Consider the following 15,105-nt stretch of genomic DNA (forward strand, 5'->3'; position numbering starts at 1 on the left):
TGCACATGAGAATGTGTGCACAAATAAACTTTGTCTGTGTTCCATGTGAGCAGGCAACAGGCTTTCGTGAAATGAGTGCAATTGCACCAAGAGTATCAGCAGATTGCATACTACACATGAGCTGACCCCACATTACAAGCCTAGTCATCAAATACTATCTGTAACTTTCTCAGCAACCCTAAATCCTGGCAATATCTCAGAGCAGGACAGGCTCAATTTCTGTAGTACCCTCACTACCCTTGTGTCATTGTTCTCCAGTAATCTTGAATATTAGAAGGAGAAAACAGTCTTCTCTGTCATGCAAGGAATTGGACTTTCACTAAGGCAGATTCAGATGTACAAATAAGAGCTCCCAGACTATCTTCTGGGGCCTCTCTCCCAGCAAGTGATTCAGGAATTCCAGATGAGCATGTGAGTGCATACCTCTGTGGAGAAGGTGCACATGTGGCCAGTTCAGATATTATAATGCAAGCATGGAAAAAGAAGAATGGGAGCATTACTTGTGGGCCCTTTGTTGCTTTATTCTCATAGCATCCAAAGGGCTTGATTCAGCATGGACTCTTAGCCTTTCTGAGCCACCTCAAAGTGCACAAGGATCATAGAAACAGGCAATGCTCTTTTTCCATAACATGCAGCTTTCCCACTTTGCTGTGGCCAAGTTATTAGTCACCTTGCATGCCCCCTCCCCCAGAAAGAAAGTCATAGCACTGACTGTGTACAGAGAAATGCATGTATATACATGTTGTATAGAAATTCAGTTGTCTAGAACATCTAGCCTCCCTCATAAGCGAGACCAGAAGGTGCCTAAAAGGGAACAATCTAAAAAGATTCAGTTTCACAACAGCAGGAAAATGGAAGAAAAGGATAATGGGAGAGGTATATCATTTCAACATAACTGGAGCTGATTAGCCCAACCGAGAAAACCAGGTCACTTCATTGGACGCTGACCCCAAGTCCTGCAGCTTTATGCTAAAGTAGGTAAGCAGGCTACTGAGGGGTAGGGAAAGATAACATATATAGGCAAAACATAACAAAATCTAAGCAATCCAATAATGCTGGGAGTTGCACCACCACCAGCAAAGGGACAGCCATTTGCCTCCAAGTAAACACACACACACAAGCTTTGTGCCACCTGCAGGAGACAGCAGCAAATGCCACTTGTCTAGTCTGGCAGTCAATATGAACAATCAGTATCCACTTCCTTTGCAGACAGGAAGCAGAACAGCTTTGTCTGCATCCCAGCACCTCTGTGGCTTACATCATCAGTGGATTAACGGCTAAACACATTCTGGAATCTGCCACCACCACCAGAGTCCAAGAGGAGAGCCAAGGGCCCCCCTGCCCAAAGGTGACAAAATTATGTGCTCCTCGCCTTGTTTCCTAGCTCAGAGATACAGGTCCTGGTGGAATATCTTCACTGGGAGCCACACAGGCACTCGCAGAACCCAGCTCCATCGCAGGGAGTCCTTGGTAGCTGGGAATCTCTTTCCAAAGAAACAACCTGGCCTTCGGCTCTGGCCATGAAACCCATAAATGCCAGGGCTGGGTCTCAGATCTCCTGCAGGAAGTCGACAGGGAAGAGCCCCACCTTGCGGCCAGTGTAGACTTTCACGTACCCATTCAGCTCCTCACCTTTCTGCACCACAATCTATTGCAGGATGAAGGAGGAAAGGGGAACAGGTAAGAATCAGAGCCAGATTGCTATGTCACATGCTATTATACAGTTGCCACCTCTCCCAGAGAGAGAGTGAAAACAGCCATTGCTCATTTCTGTAAGTCTGAGTACCTTTAAAAGCAGCCATAGAGCAGCATGTAAGGCTTTGCTCTAAGCCAGGGGTGTCAAACTCAAATTCATCGGGGGCCGCATCAGCAGTTTGGTCACCCTCAAAGGGCCGGTTGTATCTGTAGGACTATGTGTCCACTCTTTATTATCATAAATTATTGTAACTGCATTCAATTATTACTGTTTTTTGTAATAATGTAAGTAATAACTAGCTCTGAAAGCAGAAACATAGGCAGAATAATGGCAAGTAGATATTCAAATGTACACGGCTGGCTATTGTGGATTCCCACAGGTTCCTCTCCTTCTCCCTGGGAGCTAAACTCCAGAAACAATAAGTGAACTAGGCAAGAATTTGCTTCCTCTTCTTGCCCTCCCCCCACCCCCAAACCAGTCACCTCAAAATCTCTCCTCTTCACTCTGCCTAACAGTAGGTTCGGCCCCAAACGCATCCTCGCCAGGCCCCTTTTCGCTCTTGTTTTTATTGCAAGGCTTCTGCACCTCGGGGCTTCCGAGGGAAGCAGCAGACACACAGCCTGCCCTTCTTCCTGCCTGCTGCGGAACAGCTCGGCCTCTCGGACCAAAGCAGGAACACGGAAGCCGTCTAAGCCGTGAGCAGCACCTGCTGCAACCCCTGGCAGGCACTCCGAAGCCAATGCGCCGGCTGCTGCTGCTGCTGCCCGCCGTCCTCCTCGCCGCCTGCCAGCTGGGCTGGCGGCTGGGAGGGAGCGGGGGAGGGGCCGGGGCGCGTGTGGGGAGGGGAGGGGGCAGGGCTGCCTGCTGCAGTCACTCTGCTGCCACATGCCCCAGTCCCGGGAGGGAGAGGGAAAAAGAAGGCGCTGCTCCGGCGGAGGGATACAGCGTGCCGTATAAAAAGCGCGCCGCGCAGCCTCACACCTACAGCATTTTTGGTGAAGCCTAACCGGAGCCCGGCTTCTTCTCCCCCTGCCGCTCCCGTGCATTTGCTAGCTTCGGCGGCTGCGCCGGGGACTCGGTCAGGCCCGCGTCCCGGAGCTCAGCTGGCGAGCTTGTGTGGCTGATCTTCGCGTTGGAGGGGGGTGGGCGGGCGGGCTGCAGCTGGATCGCCGGCCCTCTTTGGGCGCAGCTGGCCCGGATCGGTGGTCTCTCTCGCCTGCCTTCCCCCACCCGCATTCACGGCTGCCTGCGCTGCGGGGTCTGGTCGGATGTCCTAAGAGGGGGTGGGGGTGGCGAGGGAGCCCTGGCTTGCGCTTTCGCTCCCGACCCTTGATCCTTCTTGCCCAACCCAAATCTTCACCCTCCAACTCACCCACCCACGCGCCCTCTTCCCAGCTCCGGGGTTCTCACTTCCTCTCCGCAGCAAAAGGAAGGGAGGGGAATAAAAACCCGGGGCTGCCTGTCTTTCAGAGAAGCCGCTTGTCCAGAACTAGAATATAAGTAGATATTCAAATGTACACGGGCCACATGACGAGCTCTGGCGGGCCGGATTCGGCCCGAGGGCCTTGTGTTTGACACCCGTGCTCTAAGCTAATACAATACACAAAGAAACAAACAGGTGTTGTCGTGGGACTTAGAACCACCTGGATAAAGGCTTAAGACCCTGGATCTGGAGCATCCAGCTGGTGTCAAGTTCTGTGCCTGGACTGTTGAGGCCACATCACTCCAGTGCTGGAAATCTTGCACTGGCTGTTCATACATTACCAGACCAGGTTCAAGATTTGTGTGTTCTTGTACAGGTCCAGGATACCTTAAGAAATGCCTGACTCCTTAGCTCCGTCAGATCTCCAGAAAAGTCACTGTTAGTGGGTCCCTATGGCTCGGATGCACAGCTTGTAAATACCAGGGTCCATGTGTTCAGTCTTGTGGACCCAATTTTGTGGATGAGATTAGATAGGCAATAAAGCTTAATAAATACAATACAGGTAACATGAAGTTGAAAACTACCTGTTGAACTTCCAGTGCCTCATGAGGACCTTTTGATTTCAGTAGGCATCTTAAACAACTTCTGATTGTACGGTTGGTTTTAAATTTCATGTTACCTCTATTGCATTTGTTAAGCTTTCTTGTACAGTGTTTAGAGACTATTGTAATTAAGTGGTATATAAATTGACAAAACAAACAATAAAAATCAAAGTCATGTTCAGTTTGGCCCTAGGAGACACTTGGGCTGGATCTACAAAAGCGTTATTAACAATAATGTTATATAACTCACAATGCAGTTTTCCATCGTTGAAGGCTCACTGCTCTACAGCGCCCTCTAGTGTCACATTTTTATAATGCATTTCTAACGTCATAACTGATTAGTGTAGTGTTAAGTGCCTATATAGTGTCTTCTTAGTGCCTAAGAAATTGGATCTCATGGAAGAGAATATTCAACACTGGGAAAGGTGTCACAAGAGACACTTAAGGACTCATTTCAGTCTATTTGTCATGTCTGAATGATTCTAACATAGGTCACGGGGGCGAGGATGTGGAGAGACAGAAACGGGCAGAGAAGAGATTTGTTTTTTCCGTTCAGTGTACAGAGCTGGAAAATGCAAAACTGTTTTGAGCATCTGGTGTGAAATGGCCTAGGAATTCTGGAAACAAAAGTGTGTAAGGGCTGGTAGGGTTACTTCCTGTTTCTGGATCTGGTTTACGGGGCTAATAATGAGAAAGAGAAACAAGGATGGAAGATCCTCTTTCAGATGGAGAGAAGGGTAAGATAAGCTACTGACTGTTAGCAGTGTTTTTGCTATTACCGTATTTTCCGCTCTATTGGACGCACCGGACCAAAGGACACACCGGACCATTTTGTTTTCTTGTTCTCCCCCTCTAAAACAAGGTGCGTTCTGTGCATTCAAGGTGCCTCCAAACCAGGTTGGGGAACAGTGGGAAGGCGGCGCTCCGACTCCCCACTGTCCCCCAAGCTTGTGGGGCTGGTGGTGGGAGAAGTGCTGCTTTCCCCACCGCCAGCCTCCAAACCAGGTCGGGTTTGGAGGCTGCTATCCGCAAGCCTTGGGAGCCTTAGGAGCCCGGCTTGCGGATATCTGCCTGAAGCCTGGGGCACGCTGCGCAGCGCTCCCGGGGCTTTGGGATGCAGGCTGCTATCCGCAAGCCTTGGAAGGCTCCAAAGGCTTGCGGATAGCTTCCTGAAGCCTGCATTCGTTCCATAGGACGCACACACATTTCCCCTTCATTTTTGGAGGGGGAAAGTGCATCCTATAGAGCGAAAAATACGGTAAGTGGCTGCCAGGGCGAAGGTTCTGATACCAGTGGTCAAAAGACCCCAAAAACCTATTCTGTAGCCATGCATGGGTTTTAATATTTGTTTTTGGGTGGATGGGTCATGAAACTTCAGAACGGCCACTACAGGTCAGATGATTGAGCCACTATTTTCCTGCCTGCTCCACAACATTTAATCCAAAATTATGCCACAGTCAGTTAAGAACACTCAAGAATTTCATTTGGTCTGCATTTTTTAAAGGTAACCATCCCTGATTTGCAATTCCCAGATGGATATGCAGATTGGAGCCCAATTATCCTTTGGTTGTCAACACTTCTCTGAATTTTGCAGTAAGGTTCTTGACTCAGGAAATGTACAAAATGAATATAAAAATGCGTATTTGACATTAAATAATGTAAATTCCCATGTATTTGTTCTTGTTTTTAATGTAGAAATGCATAGAATGAACTTATGAATGACCATATGTGAAACTGACTCAGATTGATTCATCCATTCCTACTGTAAGAGTGGCAGGCAGCAGGGAGATAGGGTGTTAATTGTGAAAGGATAAGAGTTGCCTCCAAGTTACTTACCTGATCCTTTTTTAGTGTGATCTGCCCAATCTCTTTGTTGCCCACAAAGGACCGCATCACTTTGTGTACCTGTTCTCCTGCACGTACCCGGATAATAAAGTTTGGTGGGAAGTATCCAATTTTATCACCAATCTCTCCAATCTTCTTGCCCTAGAAGATTGCCGCACATGGGGTTAAGGTGTAAAGAAGTCAAACCACCAGAAAGCCACATTCTTCTGCTTGCCACTAATTAGGACAGTTCAAATGTATTTAAACATTTAAAGCAGCAGTGGTGAAAGGGGCAGGAGGTACAGGGCCCAGCACAAAAGTTCCAGGGTTTGGGAGCCCCTGGCAACATCCATAGTTAAACCAGTTTACGTTTACCATGTGAACATGCCCTGACTAGCACTGAAGTGGTAGATAGAAGCCCATAACTCAGATATCAAGGGAGCCTGCAAGCCAACATCAAGGGGGATAGTTCTGAAACCACAACTGAGACAAGCCCCAAATAATGTTTGTGGCCCCACCACATCTTAAAGTTCTTTTTTCTTTTTTTCTTTTTTACATCCATTCTAAGAGATCAAACACTTTCTCCTCAAATGACCAGATTTGACCCTGAAGTAGAAACACAAGTTCTGTTCTGCTTGTTATGTATCTTCCCTGCCCCCCCCCCCCATGGCACACCTCCTCAAGGCAGTGAGCTCCCTTTTCTTACCCGCCACCATTCTTCATTGGAGTCGTCAACAATGGCAATTTTGTCCCCCGGGCTGAAAGAGAATGAGTCTGGAGTTAAAATATCGCCACAAATGATGGTAAACCATACGTTCCAATTTGCCCACAGAAATTCTGGAGTCTTGGACAGGTTTATCTGTCCCCCACCTAGGTACTTGACTAAGACCGGCCCAAACAAACCTCCCCTTTTATTGCTACCACCACTCAGCAAAGCAAGGAAGTCATCAGTGAGCATTGGTAGTTGTCTAGCACTGCCATATTTATTCTTCTGCACCACACATCACAACAAGACCCAGTAGGTGGCCTTAGTGTGAAGGCATCAGCTGGGATATGTTTTGGGTGGGGCTCTGCTCTCCTCCCTATTTTTGCCCAAATCTGCACATGCGATGCCGTATTTTCATAGCACCCTGTTATGTACTGAGTTGAATAGGATCCAAAATGCAGCAGTCTGATTGGTCCTAAAAGAATAGGATTTAGAATGCAGTAGTCTGATTGGTCCTAGAACAATGCAGCAGTATGATTGGTCCACAGGAGCCACCCAATCCAGCTCCAGGTGGAAGTGAATCCACAATCTGATTGGCCTACAGGAGAATCCCGGAATTAGCCAATCACGTGCAGCCCACTGTGTAAATAATGCATATAAAGCAGATATTGTGGGGGAAATACTATAGGATAAATTGGACGAATTTTTTATTTTTATTTTTTTTGAGTAATAATGATATGCATTTGGAAAGGAAAATTAAGGAATCGGGGGGGGTGGAGGGAAGTCACGGGATTGGGGGAATCCTTAATTTTAGATTTGAAATTGGTTTTACATACAATTGTGGGTGTGTGGGTGTTTGATAATATGGTTTTTGATATGGTTTTTAAAATTTTTGTATAGTTTGTTAAATTTCAACATTTATAAGCCACCAATGCCACCCAAGTCAGTGAACAAACTACAAATATTTTATTTGTTCGTTTGTTTTATTAAATTTCTACTATGTCCTTCCTCCCAAAAGAACCTAGGGTGGCAGAAACATAATAATATTATAATTAACCTTTCAACCTTTTAAAAAATACATTAAAATATAATTCTGCCAGTATAAAAAACATTTCAAGAGCCAAAGCAATTAAACATCAATGCAACGGCAGCATGGCCAAAAATCCCATCAGTTAAAAGACATTGTAGAAGAGGTGCACTTTCAAAGTCTTTTTAAATACTGAAACCGAGGAGGACCAAGGTTACAGCCCTTGAGAGGAACTTTCACAAGGGAAGGAGCCACCACAGGGAAAGCCCTGTGCATAGTAGCTGCCAGTCTGACTGAATTTAAAGGGAGTTTCAGTGAGTGTGGCCTCCAACACCAGTCTTGAAGCACTGGGTTCAAACCCCCACTCAGCCATGAAGCTCACTGTGTGACCTTGGGCCAATCCCTACTTCTCAGGCCTAACCTGTGTCACATGGCTGTTGTGAAGGTAACATGTGGTCTCCTTGGAAGAAAGGCAGGATATAAAGGTAAACAAATATGTCTAGAGGCAGGTCCTTCAAATAACCTGGCTCCTCCAAGCCATTTAAGTTAGGGCTTTTAAAGTCAAACCCAATATTATGAATTGGGTCTGGAATTGCCCAACTGGTACAGAATAAGCATAGCATGTTTTGACCGTCTAGCTTCCATGAGCAAGCAAGCAGTCACATCCTGTGCCAAGTGAAATGGTTTATAGGTGACACTCAATATCTGCGCCAAGTGAAATGGTTTATAGGTGACAGCCAGGAGTAACCTATAAGATCTAGATTCTGTTGGCATCAGGTTGGCTAAGGATATGAGAAATACAACCCTAACATTTCCATGCTGGGACCTCTGCAAGACAGTGAATTCAAGATCAGCTGAGCTTGGTAAACTCTGACCAACACATACAAATTCCAAACCACTTACTGAAAATCCAGGTCATCCTTCTCCAAAGCTTTGAAGCGATAGAGTGCAATGAAGTAGTGAGACTGCTGGAACCCAGGTTGCTGCTTCTTATTCTGTCCAAGGGAAGAAAGGAGCCCATCAAGTGGAGTTTAGGAGATCATCGAGGAAACCCAAGGTCTCTTCAAGGTTCAAAAGGAATGGCCTATATAAACACTTCCCAAAATCCACCCTGGCCACAGAAGCTGGACAGTTGTGCATTGCAAAAAGAGTGATTTTTGCACCACCTAAAACAATGACTCCAATGTGCATAAATGCAAATTTAGAAATAATGACTATAAAGAGCAATACAATACAGTACATCTCATTGTAGTGGGGAAGACCAAAAGTGATTTGTGCGCCTGCTCAGTCTGCTCACCAGGTGCTGCAAATGGTTGATGGGCAACTTCAGTGCTTCTATTCTTTAGTTTTATGGTTCTTTATCTGGAAATGAGACTTGGACAGCCCTCCAACAGAGGACACCTTCCAAGAGAAGACTCTCCACAGGCAGTCATTCAAAATAAAGGAATGTGTCCTGTGAAGTAGGACACAGAGCCACCTCCCCAACTGCCAGATCTTCAGTGGTGCACAAGAACTGCCCCAGAGAGTTCAAGCAGCTCCTTGCAAGCAGGAAGAACAAGCCACGGGCAGCCATGTAAACTGGCCTCCTCACAGTGCTATATACTCTGTCCCTGTCCATTTTTTAAAAGTATTTCCATAGCAGCCTTCAGTTAAAAAGACTCCAGGACAGTTTGCAGTAATAAATAAAAACCACAGGAAAATCAGGAAAAGGCAATGCAGTAACAGCAGATATCAGAAGGTGGGGGAAGATAAAGATTTCTGGCTGTGGAGGAGGAGGCTTGTGGGTTGGTGTGAAAGTGCATCATCTCAGTGCTGCTGGCATCTCACTTCAGGGAGAGCACACATTACACCCCCAGCTCCCAAAGGGGGAAAAGGGGCAGGCAGAGTCAGGTACCTTATCATCAGGGGCATTCTTCTCAGCCTTCTGTGCTTCTGGATTTCCTGGACACAAAAAGAGAAAACCCAGCATTCAGATAGGGGCATAAGTAGGGAGAGAGGGAGATAAAAGAAGAGTGAAACTCAAATTTGTCCACTCCCCAGGCATCACTACACTCTCTCCTGGTTGAGTTTTCAGGGCCTAAAAATGAGGAATCTATTTAGTTAATCTCTCCAAATCACCATTGCTGCTTTTACTATGTTTATTACCCTTACGTACAAGATTGCAGCGGTTCCCAGTTTAGTTCTCTGTGCATTTTATTCACCCCTGCCAGCCTTTTCATGTTCTATCTCTCTCTCTCTCTCCCACCCCCTCTCTCCTAGAGACCAGTACAAGGAAGACAGCAACTCTCACTAGTATTACGGGTGCCAAGGTTGGCGCCTCCATGAGAAGAGGTGAAGCAATTTGCCTCAGGTGGCAGAGCCGCCCCACTCCAGTATGGCCACAGCCAGGAGCAAGGATGCTGCTGCAGTGGCAGGGCCAGTGGCAGCGCAGGCGTGGTGGCAGGCGTGGTCATCAGGGAGACAGCAGCAGGGCGCATTGCGCACAGTGTCAAAACATCCCACACACTCCCCTTGACAGGTGCAGCCGACTGCCATAACTGCAACAGCCATTCAGTCAAAGGAGAAGAAGCAGAACATTAGGTCCTGCTTCTTCTTCTTTACTTTCCTGTTCTTCCTTCAGTGCCGCAAGGCAGCAGCACCAGTCTATCCACTCCTGGGCTAGTAAGGAGAGGGAAATGGTGGCCCTCTATTAGGGGTGGGCCAATGGGTCAATTCTGGTTTCTCTCACTTTGTCATTTTTCCAGTCTTCAGTTTTCCATATTTCTAGGTTAATTGCAATTTATTTATTCTGAAAAGTAATTCATCAGATTTTAGTGTGAATTCCTTCTAACAGACATAATATAATGCATTTTGAATGTTATCTTCTCTAATACAGTGGTACCTCAGGTTACATACACTTCAGGTTACAGACTCCGCTAACCCAGAAATAGTACCTCGGGTTAAGAACTTTGCTTCAGGATCAGAACAGAAATCATGCTCCAGCAGCACAGCGGTAGCGGGAGGCCCCATTAGCTTAAGTGGTACCTCAGGTTAAGAACGGACCTACGGAACGAATTAAGTACGTAACCCAAGGTACCACTATATATGCATTTTTTGCACTTTCCCCAAATATATGATTATTTTTTTAACTCATTACTTGGTTAGAGAACTGCATTGTAAATTTGAAGGACTGTAGATAAGTTTGGCTGTATTTTGGTTCACAAATTATCTTGGAGTTTGCATTTACATGTGAACTGATTTAATTTTTTTGCCCCATCCTTAAGGGACGGAGCGAGGGAAAGAGAGAGAGAGAGAGAGAGAGAGAGAGAGAGAGAGAGAGAGAGAGAGCGCACTGTCCCTGCAGGACACATGTTCCTGTAAACATTGCCTCACGGAAGGCATAGACAGCAGCCACTTTCTCTGGAGCCTCATGCAAACATACACCCACTGGCGGAGGAAGAGGAGTACAGGGGGGAGTGCACCGCCCCCGGCAGCGCGATCCCAGTGGGGTGCCATCGCGGCTGTCCCCCTGCCAGCGCTGAGCACCCCACCTGCTCTCCGCGACTCGACTGCATACACCCACCTACCCACCCATGTGCCCAGTCTTCCAATTCATCAGAACAACAAATAAACAAACTGTCCATTTATAGTCTTGTTTGAAATGTTATGCATTCTACCCCTAAAGATGTCTGCCAGTGTTTTCCTACTCCAAGATTGCCCTTGGCTGACCTGCAAAGAGAATCCAGCTTATCCCAGTGTTTATGGCAGTGTCAGAAAGCCCAGGAAATAAAACCTGGCACAAGTTCCAAAAGGGTTTGGAAGAATGCCACCCTCCATAATAATCACTAGGCAATATTGTCCCAAATACTCAATATGTCACTCCCTTGGAACCTAAGACTTGTTAAAGATGAGTTCACCAACATTTGAATTGAACATATATTAGGTAAACAACAGCAAGGGCTAACTAAAATGATTAAACTTATGCAGGAAGTTAACCCAACTTCTGCACCAAGACGAGCTGGATATCTCCATCTACAAAAATTATGTAAAGCAAACTGGCACACATTTGTTAATTTTGCATCATTCATTCTACAGGTAAAGTGGCACTAAAGGAAGGCACTGAAGTCCAGCTCTTCAGAAATCCCAATAAGACTCCTTCTGGTATGGTGAAGGGGAGGATGCAAAAAGTCCCCAACATATCCATATGGAACTGGGAATGTATACTGTCTGAAATTCTGTAAAGTTCCAGACTTTCTAAAGCTTTAGACTTTCCAGGGCCCAGTAAATGCAGACAATACTAAATTAGATGGCGCAATGGACCAGCTCGATATAAGGCAGCTTCCTATGTTGTTCCTATATCTCAGACCATATATTTTCAAGCTTCTTTTTGCACACATAGAGGCTTGGAAACTTGAGTGTGGGATGCTGCTCTTAAAATCAAATCCAAGATTCTCAATATGCCAAACTATTTAATCTATAATATAATATTATAGATTATGGCTGAATCTAGACACATCAAAAAAGCGTTTCAGGAATCCCCTCTCTACACGCAGCACCCCGCCAGGGGTACTGCATACCAAATTTCCAAACAAATGTGGCATCATCAATAGCATCCCCACCAGATCTCGTTCAGGCACATATACCGTATTTTTCCATGTATAAGACTATGTTTTTTTCCTAAAAATTAATGTCAAAAATTAGGGGGTGTCTTACACAAAGATATATCTCTCCCCCCCATTTTCTTAAATCTGAGTTCCCCAAAATAGGGGACATCTTATACATGAGGGCATCTTATAGACAGAAAAATATGGTATATTATCATTAATCTTTATTACGGCCCAACGACCCATAATATAGATACAGAATAAAATACAGACTCATATAGACAACCCCTCAGAGAAGGGAGACCGAAGCGTTATTTGTTTAGTCATGGGTATGTTGATCTTTGATTCGTATGACTACTGAAAGAAACTTTGCCACGGCCACTGTGATATTGTTGGACGTCGTCCAGAAGATATTTGATATAGTAGGCTTCAGATTGACCCGGCCGCTTTGCCAATAGTGGTTTAATCAATAGTTCCCTTGCTTGATCATATTGTCTGCAATGCAATAAAATATGCCTCGTGCAGTTGAGTATATACGGTACAGTGGTACCTCGGGTTAAGTACTTAATTCGTTCCGGAGGTCCGTTCTTAACCTGAAACTGTTCTTAACCTGAAGTGCCACTTTAGCTAATGGGGCCTCCCGCTGCCGCCATGCAATTTCTGTTCTGATCCTGAAGCAAAGTTCTTAACCCGAGGTACTATTTCTGGGTTAGCGGAGTCTGTAACCTGAAGCGTCTGTAACCTGAAGTACCACTGTATATGGAAGAAGGTGTTTCATTAGACACCTAGGCCCTGGAGTCCTCTATGGCTCTGTATGTCCACATTTGTATGTACTATATGGTACAGTGTGGCTAGGTTTCATTCATGGTGATAAATTTCCACAACCCCTTTTTGTTCATCTGGTCTCTTCTAGAATTGGTCTACCTGAGTTCTAGATCTAACAAATAAGCCTTTGGACTGCAGAGTCTTTGAAGAGAGGGTTTTTCCAAGGTTTGGCACTTACCTGCCTCAGGTTGGCCACCCTCGTTTTTAGGGGCCTCTGTTTCCTCCTCCATCATAGCAGCCAATGGCTAGAAAGCAGGATGGGAAATGTATCAGAAGGCATCAGCTTTGTTGCAGTTGACTGGAATGAATCATCCTCACTCACTAAGGCTACATAAGACTCAGGGTTGGGGCACACAACGGGGAATTCTGGGTTATGTGAAACTAGGCAAGGCCTCAGGAGTTTCTGGCAGATAGACAATGTGCATAGGAGCATGAAGAGGATAAGGAAAGAACCTCAATTTGTGGGTGGTTTATATAGGTCTCCAGAGAAGGATCTGGGGAGACAGGGTTGCCAACTCGCAGCCAACCTCAAGCTGCTATACAGTATCCTTAAGTCTTCCAAGGCTGGGAAAAATGGTTAAGTATCATCTTCCCTGCTAAAGAGCTGAAGAAGCCAGATTTACCTACCCCGTCTATTGTCCAAGAACAGAGCTATACTTTACATTAATTAATGCAGTAGGAATGATGTACCGGTAATTTGTATTTGCACATGCATAATTAAATGTTGACATGCCTGCTGCATTTTGTACTATGTTTTTAATGTAAACGAAATCATGTAATTAAATATTATATTTAAGATTTTTATTGTGTATTATGTGTTCGATGTTAGCATTATAAGGTATTATGTATATTTCATAAATTTACTTGTAAAACATATTACTATTACTATTGGCTGCTACTGGCAACAGCAGTTTATGGGCACAACTCCTCTTCCTCATATTGTAGCTCCCTTACCCATGGTCTCACTTCACAATATTGCACATTTATCTGCCCCACAGAAGCAGCAGCAGCAGATGTGGGCAAGAAAATGTCTACACCGTGGGATCTGATAAACTGTTCCTCAAGGTTATAGTTGGAAAGGGGGAGATGAGCTGCACAGCTGATATTTTTAGCAGACTCCTGGCAGAATGCTTGAGAAAGAGGGTTGCAGCCTTCCAGCGGAGTGGATAAATTAAATGTATAGCAACAAGGAAGGGGAGTGGGGTGAGGAAGAGGTCTGAAATACTGCAAGCCACATTAACCCTTTAATTATTTTATTGTAAAGGCATTAATGCTTTAATTAAGAGCTAATTTAGTCCCGATTCCATCACTCCTATCTGGAGGGCACTTGCCACGGCTCTCCCTGGGAGAGGCTGCTATGGTTCGAGACGATGATATGATACCCTTCTGGGTCATGATTGTTTCCCCACACCATCTCCCTTACGTTCTTTTTGTCATCCTGCCCTTTCTTGCGCTCCTTGTTTGCCATGACAACACCTGTCCGCAGCGTCTCAAACACAGGGTCACTTCGGTTTGCTGTGGAGTGAAAAGCAACAGCAACAAAATTAGGCTGCTGTTTGTGGCAATGGAAGCCCACCTTCGGAAGGGATAGAGGATTGCAGCAGGTTACTTACCACCAGAAAGTTGTTCGGCACCGTATAATGGAGAGCTGTAAGCACGACGGAAACCCGGGGGCTGCAGGGCAAAAGAAGAGTGTGTCGCACAAGTGAAAGGGAGAACCCAGCCTCATCCAAAACTAAGGAAGAAGGGAAACTCTTTCCTAAATACGCTGCCAGTAGACCAGCTTATCCTTGGAGAGGCAGGAACATCAATTTTTGGAAATATTTTCACGGGTTGCAGAAAAAGCCTCTGGAGATTCTTTGGGGACTACTGTGGAAGGGGCAAAACAGTTGGCCCAACCTGGGGCCTCCAGATATTGTTGGACTACATCCCTGAAGTAAATATTATGAACAGCTTGATTCAATGCAGTTTTCTTTTTCTTAACTTTTTAAAATTGCTTTTCAGATATATACCAACAGAAGAACGAAATACAACTCCCACCCTAGAGGAACAAGAATCTATCTCATGGATTAAAAAAATACACTTCTATAATACCGTTAAGATGCTGATGGTTCCACATCAATATAAAATGGTTTTTCTACATTTTCAAAAGCAATTATTGCAATATTCTCTGTCCTTGTAATTGTTTCCCCCCCCCCCCCATCAAACTCAACACTATACCAGATCCATGCTTCTAACGACAGCACGCAGACACAAATTCTTCCTGTTTTAGCTCGATTTACTCAAGCTGCAAGCACTAAACTGCCAAGGAACACAAAAGTATTTTGAGCATACAAATTCTGTTATGCTCCCTATTAAAGCAATCAGAGAAATTTCTCAGTTCTCAGATTAGCATGTCTCTTTGGGGAAGATTTTATCT

General features: G+C 45.3%; 1 protein-coding gene across 4 annotated transcripts in view; it reads right to left on the minus strand.

Moving 5' to 3' along the window:
* Positions 1–500: 500 nt before the first annotated feature.
* The window catches only part of STAC3 (SH3 and cysteine rich domain 3), a 36,836-nt gene continuing 22,231 nt past the window's right edge, over positions 501–15,105 (minus strand). For all 4 annotated transcript variants that reach the window (XM_053370514.1, XM_053370496.1, XM_053370486.1 and 1 more), the window contains 8 exons: positions 14,300–14,360; positions 14,110–14,201; positions 12,865–12,931; positions 9,173–9,219; positions 8,182–8,273; positions 6,252–6,303; positions 5,558–5,707; positions 501–1,648 (listed from right to left, as the gene is read on the minus strand). In XM_053370514.1, the coding sequence (XP_053226489.1) occupies positions 1,550–1,648; positions 5,558–5,707; positions 6,252–6,303; positions 8,182–8,273; positions 9,173–9,219; positions 12,865–12,931; positions 14,110–14,201; positions 14,300–14,360 (660 nt within the window). In that variant the 3' untranslated portion in view covers positions 501–1,549. The remainder of the gene's footprint in view (positions 1,649–5,557; positions 5,708–6,251; positions 6,304–8,181; positions 8,274–9,172; positions 9,220–12,864; positions 12,932–14,109; positions 14,202–14,299; positions 14,361–15,105) is intronic.

The sequence above is a fragment of the Podarcis raffonei genome, chromosome 2 (assembly GCF_027172205.1).
Source record: "Podarcis raffonei isolate rPodRaf1 chromosome 2, rPodRaf1.pri, whole genome shotgun sequence".
NCBI classification, from domain to species: Eukaryota; Metazoa; Chordata; class Lepidosauria; order Squamata; family Lacertidae; genus Podarcis; species Podarcis raffonei.